The 19577-nt window shown below is 36.8% G+C and overlaps 1 protein-coding gene across 1 annotated transcript in view; it reads left to right on the top strand.

The window, feature by feature from the left end:
- Positions 1-19577, top strand: part of DEUP1 (deuterosome assembly protein 1) — a 104760-nt gene that overhangs the window by 42718 nt on the left and 42465 nt on the right. The window contains exons 6-11 of the mRNA XM_073808318.1: positions 487-600; positions 2605-2847; positions 8760-8905; positions 12313-12418; positions 17265-17462; positions 19166-19252. Coding sequence (XP_073664419.1) covers positions 487-600; positions 2605-2847; positions 8760-8905; positions 12313-12418; positions 17265-17462; positions 19166-19252 — 894 coding nt within the window. The remainder of the gene's footprint in view (positions 1-486; positions 601-2604; positions 2848-8759; positions 8906-12312; positions 12419-17264; positions 17463-19165; positions 19253-19577) is intronic.

The following is a 19577-nucleotide window of genomic DNA, read 5'->3' as shown; positions in this document are numbered from 1 at the left end:
TCAGTCCAAGCCCCACCCCCTCAAAAACAAGAGAGCAGGTTTGGTGACTGAGTGTAAAGAATGAAAGAAGGGAAAAAAACTTCTGGTGTCAGCTCAGGAAATAGAAAGGAAGTACTGGTTGATGCAAAAAATTGTTTGAAACTCTGCTATTTGTTATCAGTATTTGTTATAAAAATTTTTTTTATTTTTAACAAACAAAAATCCTTATTTTTAAAAAGATGCAGTAAAGGAACTATACTCCAATAAAAATTAAAAATAAAAATAAAGTAGCGGATTCAATTCCATACTTTCCTAGCAAAAATTAGAAGATATATCTATTACTAAATCCAAGATGAGTGATTTGATACTTTTTTGTTTTCCTAATGGGGAAAGAATGGATTTACTTTTTTTCTCAGAAGAAAGATGTACAAATGAAAGAAGCCCTGTTCATTGTGCTTTAAAATGAATAATTTTTTCAATTTATATTTCTCTCTCCACTTTTTAAAGGAATTTAGAGCAAAGTCAAGAGAATGGGACAAACAGGAGATACTATATCAGACTCATCTGGTTTCTTTAGATGCTCAACAAAAAGTATTATCTGAGAAGTGTAATCCATTTCAGGTACATTATCTAATACTATCCTCTAAATCAGAATAAATTAGAAGTTAAATACTATTACTCTCTTTACCATTCAGCATGTAATCCTTCTACAGATACAAATGCCAACTAAGGGAAAATAACCAGAGTAGGTCCAACACTGGGTAGAGTTACAAGTGCGTGAAATATCTGTAATGGTGACTTTAGTCTGTATGTCTCAGAAGGTGGTGCTATTAAAAGTCTCCATTGTTATTATGTCATTAAATAACATGTTTTTGCATGCCTATGAGCAAGTCATTTAGAAAGTCTTAAGATTGCTTGATCCTGGCACTCTAGAACCTTACAGCCTAGACACAGATAATACATGTACGGGTTTACAGATAATTAATGACAAGTGAATGAAAAGGATACAAATCCTTTTGGAGGTCGAAGGAGTACGAGAAAAATTTGGACTGACATAGTCAGGAAACATCCTCCAGCAGGGGTGGGACTAGGCCTGGGCCTAGAAGAAGAATGGCTATATTTTGAGACAAGAGAGAATGTATTCCAGGTGGTGGAAATAACATGAGCAAAGTCACTGAGGCAAGAGAGCAAAAGGCAAATTCAGGGAATGGAAAGTGGGCCAATTGGCTGGAAGTCCATGTGGGAGGTGAAGGGGCAGTAGGCGGGAGGGAAGGCTGGCGAGTTGGATATTAGATTGTAATAAGCCTTAAAGGCTTACCTAAGGAATTTTGAATTTTTATTAAAGCTGGTAAGAAACACTTTTGTTTGATATATACTTATTTTTCATTCTTTCTTTAAGTTACTTGAATTATATGTTATACATGTTCCCTGAATTCAACAATACAAAATAATGTGATGTAAAACTGATAGCCTCATCCTCTATTTCATTCTTATCCATTTAATATAAACACTGTTAACAATTAGGTGTTTATCTTCACATACATTTTCTTTTGTTTGTACAAATATGTAAATATATGCTTGTGTGGAAATTGTATATTTTTCTTTTTTAAATTTTGCTTTTTTACTTAATAAGCCATGAATAGCCTTTTGAGTCACTACTTAATTAAAATATTTCAAAGTATATAGTGTATATATATCATATATACCATAGTATATCGCAGATGTACCATAATTCTTTCAATCATTTCCTTATTAACTAACACTCAGATTGTTTCCAGTTTTCTATTACAGTAGTGTAACAAATACCCTTGTATGTACATCTTTAAATACGAATACTTTCGTTTTGTTAAATAAAAATCCTAGAAATGATCGCTGAGCCAAAGGGTGTGTTCATTCAAAATTTTAATAAATATTAGCAGATTCCTTTCTTAAAAATGATAGTAATTTATAATTCATGAACAGGCAACAAGACTACCCCTACTCTCACCAGCATGGACTATCTGTCTTTTGATTTTTACTAACTTGATGGACTAATAGTAACCTTGACTTCATTTGCTTTACGTTTCTCTGACTACTTGTAAGGTTGAGCATCTCTTCTTGTGTTTCTCAGCCTTTTTCATTTCCTCTTCTGTGAATTGCCTGTGCATAAACTTTGCCCACTTTTCTTTTGTGTTGTTTGTCCTTTTCTTATTGATGTGTAGAAGTTTTTGTACATCAGAAATTACCCTTGTTATACATGTTGACAACTTTTTTGTACAATCCAGATTTTTTTAATTTTGTTTATTTTTTTGTCATAGAGACATTTTCAGCTATTATGTAATTGAATCCATGCTTTTTTTCATATCTTCTATATTTTCTTTTTTGCTGAATAAGAATTCCCTAGCAAAAGCCATCTACTCTACTCTGCATCTTTGCTCTGAGGTTATACAGATATATTTTCTCTTTATGCCACCTGAAATTGAGGTTTTAGAATAAACACAAGACTGAATTATGAAGGACAAAGCTTCACTATCTAATAATATATTTAAAGATGTTTTTACTAATTCTTTTCTATCATTCTTGAACTTTATGTAAGCTTAAATACGATACTCTTCACTTAACTGACACAATTTTCATATTTCTCAGAAACAGGCGCAAAGTTACCAAACTCCCCTAAATAGTAAAAAACAGGACATAGAAGAAGACAGCAGCTCTGAAATTCCTTGGATATGCGAACCAGATACCAGTTGTGAAACCAATGAAAGAGATGAGTTCATTATTGAAAAATTAAAATCAGCTGTGAGTGAAATAGCGCTAAGCAGGAATAAGTTACAAGATGAAAATCAGAAGCTCTTACAAGAACTGAAAATGTACCAAAGACAGTGCCAGGTAAGGATTTATTTGTTTTTCAACTGTTATAGCCCATGAGTTGTACAAATGATGACTCAACAGGCATGTGCATTAGAAAGCTAATTTTTTATTGCATATGTACATTCAGCTCATATTTCCTCTTAATAAGTAATTCTTATTTGATGAGTAAATTCAGTATTTCCATGGGTACTTTTCCCCACTAGCTGCACTCGGGTTCTGCAGCGACGTGATAATAAATATTACCAGTGCAGTAGAACAGTGGTCTCTCACAGACCTCTCTTCCTAAAAACCATGGCCCTTTAGCCACACCACACCCTCTGTCTCCAGTGTTCATTCTCTCTGACACTGTGCCTCTTTGCCTCTCAGGAGTCCTGGGCTGGAGACCCAGGAAATGATTAAGGGTTTGACAATCTAATCACCTCCCTGAGAGGCATGAGGGTCACTCCCTGTGATTTATCGCCATTAACCTTATCATAATCGTTTACCAAATAGGAGGTAACTCCACCTTGGTAGATGTGATGGATGGTTTTTCCAAGGATTAATTTTTTTCTTAACTCACAAATCTTTTTTTTGTCTCTCTCTTGGAACCGCTAAGAAGGTTATGCAGCATTCATCAAAATTGATCATTACCAATTTCTCGACTAAATATGTATTTCTTATTCATGGCTCTCCCAGTTACTTGAGACGTTCTGTGGTTTTCTCTCCCATTCTAGGTCTTATCTCCCACCAGCAAACATTCAGCCTCTTTCTACTGATTCCTCTGTGTCAGTTGGCCCATTTCTTAGTCCCACTCTATTCCCTCCTCAGGCTGAGGTCACCTTTCCAGGTCACTGCCTGAGCAGACTCCCACTTCTCTAAGATATTCCACCTCAGGCTCTTCTTCCCAGGGTCACTTCTTAGTGTTGGGCCGACTTCTCCTTCCCTCCTTCTGCCACATTGTATGTGGGATTACGTGTGGGATTCATCCTTTCACTTCTTTCTCTGCCAGCATCTATCTTCTGTGTTCCCCTGTCCCCACGTTGGCAAGGGGACAGAGCACAGGCTCCCGGCTTCTCCTATCCTGTGGCATTTCTACGAGAAGTACAGCTTCCCACCCCAAACTCCAGCTTTGTTTGGGGAGGGGGTGTTATTCCAATACAAATGAGAAAGCAGATGTACACAAACCAGGCTAAACCACAAATGCTAAACACTGAGAAAGTCATACGTCTTCTAGAAACAGAAAAGTTATTGATGATGTTTTCTCTGGATTCACTAGAATGTAAGTGAGACGAGCCCCTCCTCTTCTGCTCTAGAGCTTGTCCAGGTGCTTTCTAGTGTTTAGCTCGCCATCAGCCCACCAGTCCTGGTGGAGCTGGGTTTGCGTGACTGCTAGTTCTGACAGGCTCCCCTTCCTCCCAGGGGCTGCTTCCCCTTCATCCCCCTGGACAGGGGCCACGGGTCACACCTCTGGCCCTGATTTAAAGACGACTTAAATTTACATTTTGCAGCTGTCTTTATACTGCTAGAGGCTGCACCAGGATCACAAGGGTTCACTTGCAGAAAAAAAAAAGCAAATTATTCTGGAGTATGGTTCACACACACACAAAAAAAATATAGTTCTAATGAAAAGATTTTTGAGAAGTAATTTGCTTCAAAAACTTCAAGGTGTCTAAAAGCTAAGATTTCTACTTCCAGGAAAACACTAATTAATTTTGATGCAACTAGAAAAAAATGCTGCTTTTGTTTGGCCTTTTCCCTGTTTTACTTCCAAATTTTACTTACGTTTCATTCTTTTGCTTTAGAATAAGTATCAATTATTTACTGCTTGATAGCTGATTGAGGGTTCAAACTCACTGCTTCTCTCAAACCATTAAGCAAATTTCTAACTAAACAGATGGGCCTCAAACTAGTTTTACAAAATTTATATTTTACCAAATGGGAATAATTAGAAGTGAATAATCACTGTAACCAGTGCATGTATTTAGAAAGAAGTTTCTCTTCTCGTTTTGCAAAACTGTCATATGATGGTGTTCCACGTCTTGCACATGAATTTAAAAAGACAACCATTTCAGTCTGAATTACTGTCACTTATTGTATATAAAATTCTCTTTAGCTTACAACACACTTTAATGCCAGCTGCATCTGAATTTTCACACGAACCACACCTTCTCACTTGTCTTTCCACAACCTTGAAATGTGTCAGCATAGCTATTAATTCCATTGCATATGTTTATTTACTGTGCTGCATTACTCACGTTTTGAAAGTGTACAATATTTCCCATTGGCAGTTAATGACAGAAATAAATTGTTCTGCATTTTTTCTAATATCTATGCCAAAAAAATGGACCTTTTTTGTTTGCTTGTTAATGTGTCATTAAGGTACTAGAGCAGCACTGTCCAATAGAAATATAATGCAAACCACAAATGTAATTTAAACTTTTCTAGTAGCCACATTAAAAGACGTAATATGAAATGGGTGAAATTAATAGATAATTGTAATAAACTTTATGTAACACAGCATATATCCAAAGAGTTATCATTTCAACATATAATCAATGTAAAAAATTATTAATGAGATATTTTACATTTCTTTTCATACTAAGTCTTCAAAATCTGGTGTGTATGTTACACTTACACATCTCAATTTGGATGTTTAGTATTCACCGGAAATTCCCAATCTGTATTAAGATTTCATAAAATTTACAGTTAAAAAAGTAGAGATTTACATACCCAAGTTGTTCCAAGCAAACTTGAAAGTATTCCAGTAACTGAATCAAGTACCAAAGAATCATTTTTCCTGAATATTTGCATCCACACTGACAAATAATTATTTGACTTTTATACAAAAGCATGCTAATTTTAAATCACCTAATCTAAGTTAAATCACCAATTCTTGTGTCAACTCAGTATTATTAACATTGAATTCAAAGGGATATTACACAAGTCAAAAAACAACTCAATTTATCAATATCAACAAAGCTTATTTTTTTGCACTTTCTAATCAATTTTACATAATGCTGTCAATTATAATTAAAAACTTTCACATATTCCTTCATGTTAGAAAAACCTGTCAAATCATTATTATTATAAAAGTTTCAATTCTAACATAAATTCTTCTACCTGTGCAGCTAGATCACAAAGAAGCTTTTTTTTCCCTTAATGATATCTCCAAATGTCACTCTTTTTTTTTTTGCGGTACGCGGGCCTCTCACTGTTGTGGCCTCTCCCATGGCGGAGCACAGGCTCCGGACGCGCAGGCTCAGCGGCCATGGCTCACGGGCCCAGCCGCTCCGCGGCATGTGGGATCCTCCCGGACCGGGGAACGAACCTGTGTCCCCTGCATCGGCAGGCGGACTCCCAACCACTGTGCCACCAGGGAAGCCCCAAATGTCTCTCTTTTAGGTATTATTTTCTAATGACAGTACACAAATAGACTCCATTATTATCACATTTTACAGAATTCCATGGTGACATTACATTTCATTGTCCTGGAGTTAGAGCCCTTTTGTACCCCACCCCTTCCCCAAGTGAAGGCAGGCCCACTCTTCTACATGCAGGTTCATGTTAGATTGCTCCCTGGTAGTAAATCTGCAATGCAGGGAGCCGGGAGAGTGCCTTCCTCAATTGGGTAAAGTAATCGATGAAATTCACATCAAGTTAATTTGTCTTTCTATTCGCTAATCTATTGTTCCACATTTCTTTTGTTTATTTTGGAATTTTAAACTCATCTGAAAAATCCCCACTGTTTGAGACAAGGACTTTATCCAAACAAGTCTGTTAGGTCACCTATTTGAATATATTTTCATTCTTATTTCCAAATCAGCCAGGAATTTCTGGGGCTAAAGTATTGCAGCTAGGTCTTTTACTGAGCCCAGGTCTCTAGGTCTCCTGGAAAATAATACATTATATTTAAGACTTTGGTAAAAAAAAAGAAAGTTTATCTGGGAACCCATATGTCCTATACTGTCTACATGATTATAATTCTAAGCTGTGAATTTTTGCGTAAGAATTAATGAATAAGAAAACGTATGTCCACGTAAAAGCTTATACATGAATTTCATAACAGCATTATTCATAATAGCTAAAAAAAGGAAATACCCAAACGTTCATCAATTGATGAATAAATAAAGTGGTATATCTATACAATTAAATATTATTAATAAAAAGGAATGAAGTACTGATACATGCTACAACATGGATGAACCTTGGAAGCATTATGCCCAGAGAAAGAAACCAATCACAAAAGGCCACATGTCATATGATTCCATTTGTATGAATTGTGCAGAATAGGTAATTCCATAGAGGCACAACATACGGTAGTGGTTGCCAGGGGTTGGAAGGAAGGGAAAATGAGGAGTGGTTGCTAATGGGTATGTGGTTTATTTTAGGAGTGATGAAACTGTTCTGGAATTAGATAGTGGTGACGCTTGCACAACTTTGTGAATATTCTCAAATCCCCCGAACTGTACACTTTAAGTGGGTGCATTTTATGGTATATGGATTATATTTGAATGAATCTATTATTGATATATAAAGCATTATTGAACAAATGATTTTTTGAAAATATCAACAGTGTTTTTTTACAGCCTTTATTAGCAGTGCCCTCAGAACAACACCCCCCCCCAACTTTACCGATAAGCTACAGGTCTGCTTTACTTATTTTGCACGAAACAATTATTTTTGCGTCTTGAATGTTCTAACTGAACTAGTAGACAAAAGATCTGGATTTTTCCATTCCAGAATCTGCAACTTATGAGCTATGTAACTTTGGACCAAGTCTGGCCCTCAATTTCCTCATCTATAAAAATGGCGATGGATTTGACGACTTGGGTCATCAAATATATTAATATGTTAATATGTTAATATTAATTACATTAATAAATATTCATTTCTCTGTGTAATTGAGTGGAGGAGACCTGTTGATATGAAAGGACTCTTCCATTCCTCTCTCCCAGAGAACAGCCAAGTTCTGCTGGAGAAAATCACTCAACAGGTCATGGGCACAAACCTCAAATGAGTGTCAACATTGCCAGGAGTCCTACTGTGTTGCTCCAAACAACTAACTCTCCCATGCCCATTGAAGGCCATCTCAAACCTTCTCCACTCTCAAAAACCCCTCCCCTACCCCCACCTCCACCTCTCCTTCCACTGACCTGACATTGCCTTTTTCCTTCACAAGGAAAATAAAAGCCAACAGGTAGCCCCTCTCCTAGCTCCCCATTTCCAAATGCATATACGTGTCTCCATTCCATCTTCCTTCCTTCTTTCCTACTGCAGGAGCAGAGGGACTCTTTTGCTTTAGGCAGTTCTTTCACTTGTGCTTTGGGACCCACCCCACCTACCTTCTCAGGAACCTGACACTGTTAGTATTACCCCTTCTCTCTCCCAACTAGATCCTTCCCAACAGCTTCTAAACTTGCTCAAGTCCCTGCTATTAGCCAAATAAAACACTGGGCTCACAGGATTGCTGGTATTTCTAGTTACCAGCTGAAGTAGGGCTACTATTGGGCAATAGTGGAACCGTAAACCACGGTTTATAATTCACTTTGTTGGCCAGCTTTGAAATTAGATTTTTCTTGGCTATTATCTTATTTAAATTAGGAATTATTTGCATTCATTCAAATTTTATGCATTGATATTTTATTCATACTTTTATGTTTCCCTCTTTCATACAGTATGGCCGTATTTGGATGCTTCTTTGTCTTTATCACTAGACTGTAAGCTCATGAGGACAGATCCTGTGTCTGTATCCTCAGTGCTGAGCATGGAGTAAGAGCTCAGTAAATATTTGTTGAATAAATGAATGAAATTCTGTAAGACAGAGATAGCAAAGGATTATATATCAGTTCATTTGAAATTAGGCTGCTTCATAGATGTTAAATATTTTTAAAAGTATTATACATCATGATATCCAAACGTGAGGACTGAAATTTTTTGATGTTTTTATTTAGGCCATGGCAGCAGGACTCTCAGAGGTGAAAAGTGAGTTACAATCACGTGATGATCTCTTGAGAATTATAGAAATGGAACGATTGCAGTTGTACAGAGAATTATTAAAACTAGGAGAGTGCCAAAGTGCTCCAGAAAATAAAAAAAGGTATATTTTTATATTCAGCAGCCTGAGAAAAACTATTCAAAACATCATGTTTGAATATTTTTAAGAGTTTTATATTTGAAACTAGAATTAAAAGTCAGTTTTGTATTAACATGCTGTTAATTATTAGGTAATATTAGATATTAAAAATAAAGTTAGTGGGGGCTTCCCTGGTGGCGCAGTGGTTGAGAGTCCGCCTGCCGATGCAGGGGACACAGGTTCGTGCCCCGGTCCGGGAAGATCCCACATGCCGCGGAGCGGCTGGGCCCGTGAGCCATGGCCGCTGAGCCTGCGCGTCCGGAGCTGTGCTCTGCAACGGGAGAGGCCACAACAGTGAGAGGCCCGAGTACCGCAAAAAAAAAAAAAAAGTTAGTGATTATTTATCTTCAAAATCAGTATCTTTACTCACCTAGGGAATTATATCATGCTCTGATATGTGGATATTTATGTGTCATAATGAAGTCAGAGACTTTCTTAGAACTTTATTCTTCAGAATATCGTAAAAACAATAGTATAGAGCTGGTATTTAATTATCAGTGTTGGTAAATAAGATTTATTCCATATTTTTCAAATATTTTTATTTTGTTGGCCTTAAACCTGTTACTAACTTTTCACTCATAAATGTTGTATTTATTTTGGCCTCCACACTCACCACCGTGTCAGTTCCATTAAGGGTTTTGTTAGACCAGACTTTTTTTCCCTTTTTTAAAATCAGACAGATATTGTGTACTACATAACCACAAAGGAAATGGAACTTCAGAGGATTATTAAATGTTTATGTTTGTGAATAGACAGTTTGAATGTTCTAACTATTCACTGATGTTCTAATTCTCATTAGAACTTGAATCCTTCATACATCTGAAGGCGAATGCCAGACCAATGATAGGATTTTAGAAACTGAATAGCCAAATGGTAAGGGATATTTTATTGAAGGATAATTACATTGTTTTAAAGGCAATAATTATTTCTTCAAAGTTGTGGGATCTGCTAGCATTTCTTTGAGGTCTACGCTTAACAACAAATGGCAAATTAAGATCCGTAAAAATGACCTACTGTGCATCTAACCAGGGATGGTAGAATGCCTGTTAGCCAGTTAGCATTATAGAGTGCTCAGATATATAAGCTATATGTCATCACCACTGATCATTAATAAATCCATTGGAAATATATTATTATGTGCAAGGCACCGTCCCAGTGTGGTGAGTTGGTGAGAAATGTCTTTGCGCAAGGAATGTATATGCCTAAAAACGTAAGAAGTTTCCTACAAGAGCAAACCATTCAACCCATGTCTAGCTCTGGTTTGTGAAGAGCATTGTAGGTATTTTCTCTGGAACTTCCTCACAAGGCCAATGCTGAATTCCAGACATTGCCAACTGTCCTTCAATACATGATTTAATCTAAAATCTTGCCGTTATTCACATATTTGGCTAATACGACTCTTCGGGTATGCCTGCTTGCCATCTTCTATTTAAGTTGGTATATATTTTGGTCTCCAAGCTACATCTTTCTAATTTGGAGGATATTCTTCAGTTCTAGTATTCTGAGATTTGATGAAAAGATAGATATTTAACTTTTCACAGCTTCCATTGTATTTTAGACTTTGGGCAGAGTCTTCTCAGCCTTCATCTTTCCCACTGAAAGTTTCTAATTCTTTTAGTTTGTGCTCATATGAGCATGATTCTATCCTCTTTATTGTTTTGGGTTTTTTTTAAATTTAGACTCTGTTTTGTCTTTACAGCTGTATTAAGGTGAAGCAGCCATGGCTAATGAGTGTAGACACACAATAGCTTTATAATAGTAGCATTATAATGTGTTCATTCATTTTCAGAACATTTCTCCATAATGCTAAGATTTTGTTAGCTTTTTCTTGTCTTACTTATAGAAACACCTTGGGCTGATATGTTCTGAGAGTTATAAAAATAATTTCTACATTCCCTTCTTACAAGATAAATGATAGTTCCTTTATATCTTTATATTAGCATGATTATTGTTTTCTTCTTTAAACTTGTCCACATTAAAGCTTGATGTTTGTTCCATTCACTTACTGAAATTTATAAGGTCATTATGAGCTTTTACCATTCAGTTCAGCATTCCATTCCCTGAATTGCTTAGGAAGAATTAAAAAATTAGGAAATTTCATTTTTCACCTTTTTAAAATCATAGCAAATAAGAGAAATTTAAGATGGATCCTGAAATAATGTTTTAGGAGAATATTGGATAAAATACAATATATTACTGAGTGGGAAACAAAAGGGGACTGAAAAATAATGTGTTCAGTACATTCTAATTGTACAGGAAACATGTATGTTTTTATACACATATGCACAGGCAAAAAAGACAATTAATATACACAAAAATGCTGACAACAGTTTTTCCTAGATGACAATTTATCGCAGTATATACTCTGATAAACTGTTTTCTACACTTAACATGTATATTTGATAATCAGAATAAAAGCAGTCCAGTCCAGACATACGTACCTCAGGGATATCACTATTAATTTATACCTTTTAAAAGAGCCCTATATTTTCCATCTTTACATAAGTTATTTCTCTATCATTACTCAGATTTTGTTGTGTTTGAATGTGTGGCTTAAGTTTTTGATTTGTGGAACTTTTTAAAAAGCTCTTTGGAAATCTAAAATTATGCTCACTTATAGGTGGGTACATTCCTCAAAACCCCAGACTCTACCAGGTTAGTCCAGCAATAGTGGAAAGCATGTTTCTTTTCTTGCCTGGTTATCTTTATTTTTCTGTTTTAATGTTTTTTTAATTTTACCAACCTCCCTGATGTGGAAGTGAACATTACCTGTTTCTAGTTCTCCAACCTTCCTATGGAAATGGTACTTTTTATACTAGTTTCTGCCTTTCCTCTCTAGTGTCCATATATGGTTGCTATTCCATTTTATAAATTGAGCAGCCAAAAAATAGACATATTTGCACTCTCTCTGGGTAGCCTGTCAGATTTAATCATTTTGAATCACTTTTACAGAGTAGCGGCTCCCCTCGGACATCTCCTGACATAGTTCCTTTCCACGATGTAGAAGCAGGTCAGGTGTATTTTCTTTTTTAAATTGGCTCCCAAGCTATTTTATTATACCAAACAGTCTTTTCTTCTTATCCAAAAATCTTATCTACATATGCAAATCCAGTATTCAGCCAATTTTTAATGTATAATTGAAATTCCATATTAATAACTAGGTTTTATTTTTTTCACTAAGACTATTTGCACTCAGTTAAATATGCAAATACTTATGGGACCTGAATGTATTAGAACTTGCCATTTCTGTAACTAGAAATGTTTCCAGCAGACTAATAATCTATCTCTGCATCCTATGATGGCCTAAATTAACAATATAATCACAACAATTTATCAAGTTAAGCTTAATTTTTACTCATTATAATTTGTAGACTTGAATCATCTTATTCACCATCTATTAAAGAATCAGAAAAACAATGGAAAGAGCTGTTTGCAGTGACCCCAGATCAACCAAATCATGAAAAAGAATTGAACAAGGTATGGCAAATAATGAGCTTTGTTCTTACAGGCAGATCTGAGGTCTCTGAATACAAAGGGGGAAAAACATCTTCCCTCTCACTCCGTTCTTTTTTTTTTTTTTTTTTTTTTTTGCGGTACGCGGGCCTGTCACTGTTGTGGCCTAGGCTCAGCGGCCATGGCTCACAGGCCCAGCCGCTCCGCGGCATGTGGGATCTTCCCGGACCAGGGCACGAACCTGTGTCCCCGGCATCAGCAGGCGGACTCTCAACCACTGCGCCACCAGGGAAGCCCCCACACTCCCTTCTTTTTCCTTCTGTGTTTTCTCCTAAGATAATAACCTACCAAGCTGCTAATTCTGACACTCCTCTGTGTGATGCTACAAGAAAGACAAACCTTAGGTCATCACTCTGCTGCTGGGAGACTGCCCAGGAAACACAGAGGGCCTGTGGCTCAGTGCAGGGTAGCTGAGCGCAGGAAGTGTGAAAGCAGAGGCCTGCACTCAACCACACGCTAGGTGCATGAGCTTTGGGAAGTTGCCTATGCGAGCTGCTTATGTTTCTCATTTCTAGGATGGGGGTGGGATAATTCGCCCTACCTCATAAGGTTGTGATGAGGATTAAACAAGCTTAAACAACTCTTGCCATGTGCCAGAAGCTGTTCTAAGGGCTTAACAAATCCTAATTCATGTATTCCTCACAACCATCTTATAAGGTAGGTACTAATGCTACCCTCTTTTACATTTAAGGAAACTAAGGCACAGAGAAGGTCAGCAATTTCCACCAATATTATATAACTAGTAAGTAGCAGGGGCCGGATTTGAATCCAGGCAATCTGGCTCCAGAATTCATACTCTTCCATTAAATCCATAAAATAATGCAAGTAAAGTGCTTAAAACGGGGCCTACCTAGCTCAGAGGAAGCACCTAATAGATGTTGGCTGCTCTTGTTATTGGTGACACCCACATTTTGTCATTGAGCACCTAACATGTGCCAAGTACTCTGCCAGGAGCTAGGCAGCTACAAAAACTGTCTTCTCTTCTTCCTCTAGTCAAATTCAGTAGTGGCTTTCCCATGAGTTTCTCACGACTCCTACCCACTTCTCTGGTCTTTCAGTTTAAGGATTACACAGAATATTCAATGCTATATAGTCTAAACAATTGTTAAAAGCAGGAAAATACTGGATGTGGCTTTGAATTATCATCCAGTGCCCAGCAAAGTGCCTGACACACAATGAGAAAATAAATATTTAGAGAACAAATTAATTAATATTAAGGCTGAAGTCTCCCATAATTGTATAGGGTCATAAATTCAGTTGTTTGTATAAATTAAACAAACATTTATTGAGTATCTAGTAGGACTGTTGCTGTACTGCTTATTTCTGTAGGAAATATAATAATGTAAAAGCCAAATCCCATCTCCTGAAGGATTGACTGTCAGGCAACTATTAAGTGTAGAAAAGGTGTTATGAATTACTGATCATTTTCCTTATATTTTTCACATAATCCCATGAAACTTATTTTACTGATATTTTAAAATATAACTTTAAAAACTGTTCTTGACTGGAGTCCCCAGTGAATACATTATGATAAAAGGTTGACTAAATCCTCCTAAAGTATAGTTACACCGTTCTTAACCTCATAGATTTAGGTAGAGTAATAAAACTTAGAAGGAATCTACTGATTTTGCACAGTTTTGATGTGGAGGGAGAGACTGCAAGACACAAATCTCTTTACAGACTCTGGGAGACCTCTAGATAATGCATTGCTGTGCAGAAAAGGTAACAAATGAATTGTGTATAAATAGCTATAGTTTCTGGGAAGTGTTTGTAGAGAGCATTTTCATTCTCTTGTAATAAAACCAACAAGAGCCATGTACTATGAATCTTGCAAGTGTTTTATTTCTTTCTCTTTTGTCAATTATAGAATGATTTTTAGTAACTTATTTTGTGATAAAATTGACATTTTTAATAAAGCCAAAAGTCATTTACAGCTAGGTAAATTAATCTCATTTAAAAAGAAATTTTTCAGTATAGCATGTTTTAATATCTAAATGTTGTAAAAATAATGAAAATAGTTTACTCCTTCTTCATGATAATATATTCATTTTTTTCCCACATTTTAAAAATACCATTTTAAGAAAACATGTTAAACTACACCATGGGGATGCAATCAGCAAAATCCAAATTGGGGCAAATGATAGAACAACCCCATTGTTCATCAAATAAACTGTAAGAGAAAAAAATTGGAGAGAGAAGATGGGAGATGAATGGAGATGTATAATATTGTCCTGGGGTAAGGGTATTTGTACTTCAGTCTCCTAGTCTATGCTTCTGCTCTTAGGAGCTGGATAACTTAGACCCAGTCAGTTCCTTTCCCTATGACCCTTTGTTTTTCCATTTTTTTAATGATGGAGTTAGGCCATGTGATTTCTAAGGTTATGTCCAACTCTGAAATTCTAAAAATTTTGGTAAAAAGAATAGACTCAGGTGAGAGATTGATGGTATAAATCCTGAGGCTGGACCATGGTTGCCTTACTGACCTGAGAACTTTCCATGTTAGGTCATCCCACTCTGGCTTTTTTCCAATGTGGGAACCACGTTCTAGGGCTATGCTCACAGAGGTTACATAGAACAATGGTTAAGGACCTGGAATCAGACTGCCTGTCACCAAGAATGTGACTGTGAACAGTTATGTATCTTAATTTTCTGATCTGGAATATAGAGATTGTGGTGATTAAATAAGACGATGTATGCAGAGTACTCAGAACACACACACACACGTGCACACGCACATGCATGCACAAAGAGAGGCTTTAAAAAGATAGGTGCCAGGGGCTTCCCTGGTGGCGCAGTGGTTGAGAGTCCGCCTGCCGACGCAGGGGACACGGATTCGTGCCCCGATCCGGGAGGATCCCGCATGCCGCGGAGCGGCTGGGCCCGTGAGCCATGACCGCTGAGCCTGCGCGTCCGGAGCCTGTGCTCCGCGACGGGAGAGGCCACAACAGTGAGAGGCCCGCGTACCGCCAAAAAAAAAAAAAAAAAAAGATAGGTGCCAATCGCAATGTGTGGACCATATTTAGATCTCAATTCAAATAAGCAAACCTGCAAACCATTCATTACACTTCTGATACAATTTTAAATTTGATAGTGCCTGGATACTGTATGATATTGAGGAATTGTTGTTAATATTTTTAAGACATTATAATGGTATTCTGGTTATGTTAGAAAAGAGAGAGAGCACACCGCTATTCTTTTAGAGATATATCCTGAAATGTTTAAAGATGAAATGAAAAAAAAGTTTTTGAAGTAAGTTCTGAGGGGTAAATTCATATAAATCTCTTTGTGAATGGCCCCTCCTTAACTCTCCAGCCTTACTTCTCACAACGCGCCAAGTCCCAGCCACTCCAAGCTCCTTTGGGTTCACTGAGTGTGCCTTCTCCATCTGACCCCACTCCTTCACTGCATTCGTTGCCTGGGAGCTCACCTCCATCTCTCTCTTCCATCTGGCTTCCATTCATCCTTCAGTATTCCGTGTGATGTCCCTTCCTCTGGGAATCCTATCCTGGCATCCCCAGGCTGGAGTAAGCACTACTCCACTACATACTGCTGATATCAGTTGCTACACTGTGTTCTAACTGTTTATTTTCCTGTTTCCCCCGATGGACTGTGATTTTTTTTTTTTGAGACCGGTAATTACATACTTTATCTCTGATCCTCAAGAATTAGAGAGAGTGAAAGATTTCTAGAAAGACGGGAGGAGGCTGGACTAAGACAGTGGTAGTAGGAATGGAAAGCAGAGGTGAGATTTAAGAGAGGTTGAAATAGAAGGAACAGAATTTGCTACCTGACTTGATTTGGAAGGATGAGGGAGGGGAGGAGTCCAAGGTGATCCAGAGGTTTCTACCGTGGAAGGTTTAGCTAAAGTTAAGAATATGAGACTCCACCGGCTTAAGAAGTGTAGGTGATGCTTTCTGATGGACACCTTAAGTTTGAAATTTATTGTAACAAGATTCTTAAAAACATAGTGTTCAGTCGCAAATAGTACAGCATGATTTAGTCCAAAAAAGCACTGAATTTAGATCCAACAGTCCTAAGTTCTAGACCTAGCTCTGCCAGTTAATAGCTTTATGAATTTGAGCAGGTCACTTAACCTCTCTAAGCCAATTTTTTTCTCCCTAAAAAATGGTTCATCAGCCTCTGGGCTGTGGGTCCAGTGCTCTTCCATGGCACCAAATCCGGAGTGGTGGTTTAATGGGTATCAAGTAAGTTACACGAGATGAGTGAGTTCCACAGTCTGCTGCACAACACAGTGCAACAGTGAACAGTAAGGTATTGTGCACTTAAAAATTTGTTAAGAAGGTAGAGCTTGAGTGAAGTATTCTTACCACACGTACACAAAATTAAAACAACAAAGGGACACAAAGAAACTTTTAGGTGTAATTGTCACGTTTATTTTCTTGATTTTGGTGATAGTAACACAAGTGTATGTCCAAACTCACCAAATTTTATCCATGAACTATGTGCAGTTTTTGTATAGCAATTATACCTCAATGAAGCTGGGAGAAAAGTGCTTGATAATACTTTCCCCACCTTCCTGTCAAAGTCGTCATTAAAGTGGTATCAGTAGTTGGTGATGACTTACATACAATAGAAAATAGAAGTGAAAAAAAATTTTGAAATTGGAAGGAAAAAGTCAATGAATCATTATTGTAAGTATCTTTTTCATTTAGCATTGATCAGAAAAGGAGGGTAAAGTGAGGTCTGGCAAAGTTTTAAGATAGGATGGGAAGACCGAACATGGCCAATAAAACCTTTTAGCTGCTGTATAAAGGATTTGTTACTATTTTCTGGAAAATATCTGCTGCAGATAAGAAGCCAACTCTATCAGGAGGAAGAGTACCATAGCTCTGAGCAGGAAAGAATGAGGAATGAAATCTCTGACCTAACTGAGGAGCTTCATCAGAAGGAAATCACTATAGCAACTATCATGAAGAAAGCTGCCTTTCTGGAGAGACAGTTAAAAATGGAGTTAGAAATAAAAGAGAAAATGTTGGCGAAACAACAGGTATGCAAGCGGCAGGAAGCACCTGTCCAGGTCACTCTTGCTCAGTGCAAATAGTCGCCTTCCTTATTGATTAATAAAAGGGTTGTATTTCTTGTATTGTTTCTGAGACTAACAGCACAGAAATGCTTTGTGGAGTCACATAAAACCTTGGTGAGATAATGCAAAGTGTCATCAAACAAGAACCAGGGAAACAAGTGACAGCACAAGAAAATTTCTTTAAATCTCATGCTAACATTTTCTAGTGACCCATATTCTGATCACCTCCCACAGCATGCTCTGGTCAAAGATTTCTTCCTGAATTTGTTTTCCATAGTTCTCTTCTATTAACATTTGTATCTTAAAAAAAGCTTCTACTCCAGCTTTTCTTGGACACTTCCCACTCCCATTTCATACCTTTGTTTTAGAGTTTTAAAAAATGGACATGAAACACGAAGATTACTTCATATTTACTGAACATTCACTCAATGCATAGCTTGGTTCATGGGGAAAAACAGCCATTATAACGTTCTACTGTTAAAATACTGCAAGTGACTTCTAAGTCTTCCCTCCCTCCCTCCCCTCCTATTCGTTTTGAAATTCCCTCAGTCCCATACTCATCATCAAACTGGTGGCCTGCTACTGAAAGTATAGGGTTTCTCAGTGTTTTTACCCCAAATATAGAGGGATTTTTAAATTTTATTTATTCATTTTTATACAGCAAGTTCTTATTTGTTAGCTATTTTATACATATCAGTGTATATATGTCAATCCCAATCTCCCAATTCATCTCACCACCAAATAGGGTTTTTGAGAGCACCATTCAATAATTTTCTAGGCATATGAGGGTTACTTCATAAATAACAGGGCTATTTCAATCCTGAGTATTGTAAAAACAAGAAAAGATTCTGCCTTTGCCCAATTATAAGCTTTAAACTGTGATTAATTTGTATAATATTACAGGAAAACAGCATAGATAGGACAATAGCATTGGTTGCACCTGTAAAGGAAATGATATTTTTACAGGTGTTAACAGTGATCTGGGTAGTTGGATCACAAATGATTTTTAGTTTCACCTTTATATTCTATATTTTTAGATTTTTGTCAAGGAGAATATATTTTGTAATTTACAAAAGTAAACCTTTTTAAGGGAAGTGTTTTATATGGAAATGAGCCCTAGATAAATAAAAGGGCAAATGCTATGTCTAAGTGCTCTTAAGTAGAAGAAATTAGGGAAAAAAATAAATGAGGAGACAAAATGAAGTTGTCACAAAAAAGAAGGAAATTTGGCAGAAGTATCAAGAAGAACAAAATTAAACATGAAATCATATTTGCGTATTGTAAAAATTAATCAGGTCATGAACAAATTTAACGGACACTATTATTCAAGCATGTTTTTAAAACTGTAATTTTTCTGATGGTAATTTGCATACCATAAAAAAATAGAAGTGAGAAATGGAATTTTGGAATAGAAAAGTATAATGAATCATTATTGTAAGTATCTATTTTTAATTTAGCACCAATCAGAAAAGGAGGGTAAAATGGGGCCTGCTGAAGACCTGAGAACTGAATGAAAATACCTGATTTATGATGATCCTGCCTAAGAAGTGTTTCCCTTCACTACACTTTGAAAATATTTACATTAACAAAATAAAATTAATTTTCATAGAATTGTGAACTTTTATTATGAATTTTACATTCACTTTTAACTACTAATCTCCTTTCAGGTCTCAGATAAGAGAGATAAAGCTGTCAGAACTGAAATCACACACCTGAAAGGCATGATGGGAGATTTAGACCCTGGACGGTACATGGTAATATGCTGAAATCATTCAGTAACTTGAACAGAGAGATTACTTAGTTGGTCAGGATTCACCCAGACATTCTTTACTGAATGCTTCCCACATGTCAGGCATGCAGGAGATGGGGTGGCAAATTATCTTGCACTTAGATTGAATTTACTTTTATCCTCAGGCTAGAACATGTGAATTTCTAGTTTCCTCCCTTGTTCTTTTCTTGCATTGGGCTCAATTCTGATCATTTCCTCAAACACACTACTTCCTTGCTTTTGCTCTTGCTGTTGCCTCTGGAATCCTACATCCTACATGGCCTGACTCATGTGTCAACTTTCCCCTTGAT

This window comes from Tursiops truncatus, chromosome 8 (genome assembly GCF_011762595.2).
Source record: "Tursiops truncatus isolate mTurTru1 chromosome 8, mTurTru1.mat.Y, whole genome shotgun sequence".
In the NCBI taxonomy this organism is placed as follows: domain Eukaryota; kingdom Metazoa; phylum Chordata; class Mammalia; order Artiodactyla; family Delphinidae; genus Tursiops; species Tursiops truncatus.
Note: the sequence above shows the minus strand (reverse complement) of the source record. Positions and strands in the feature narration are given on the sequence as shown.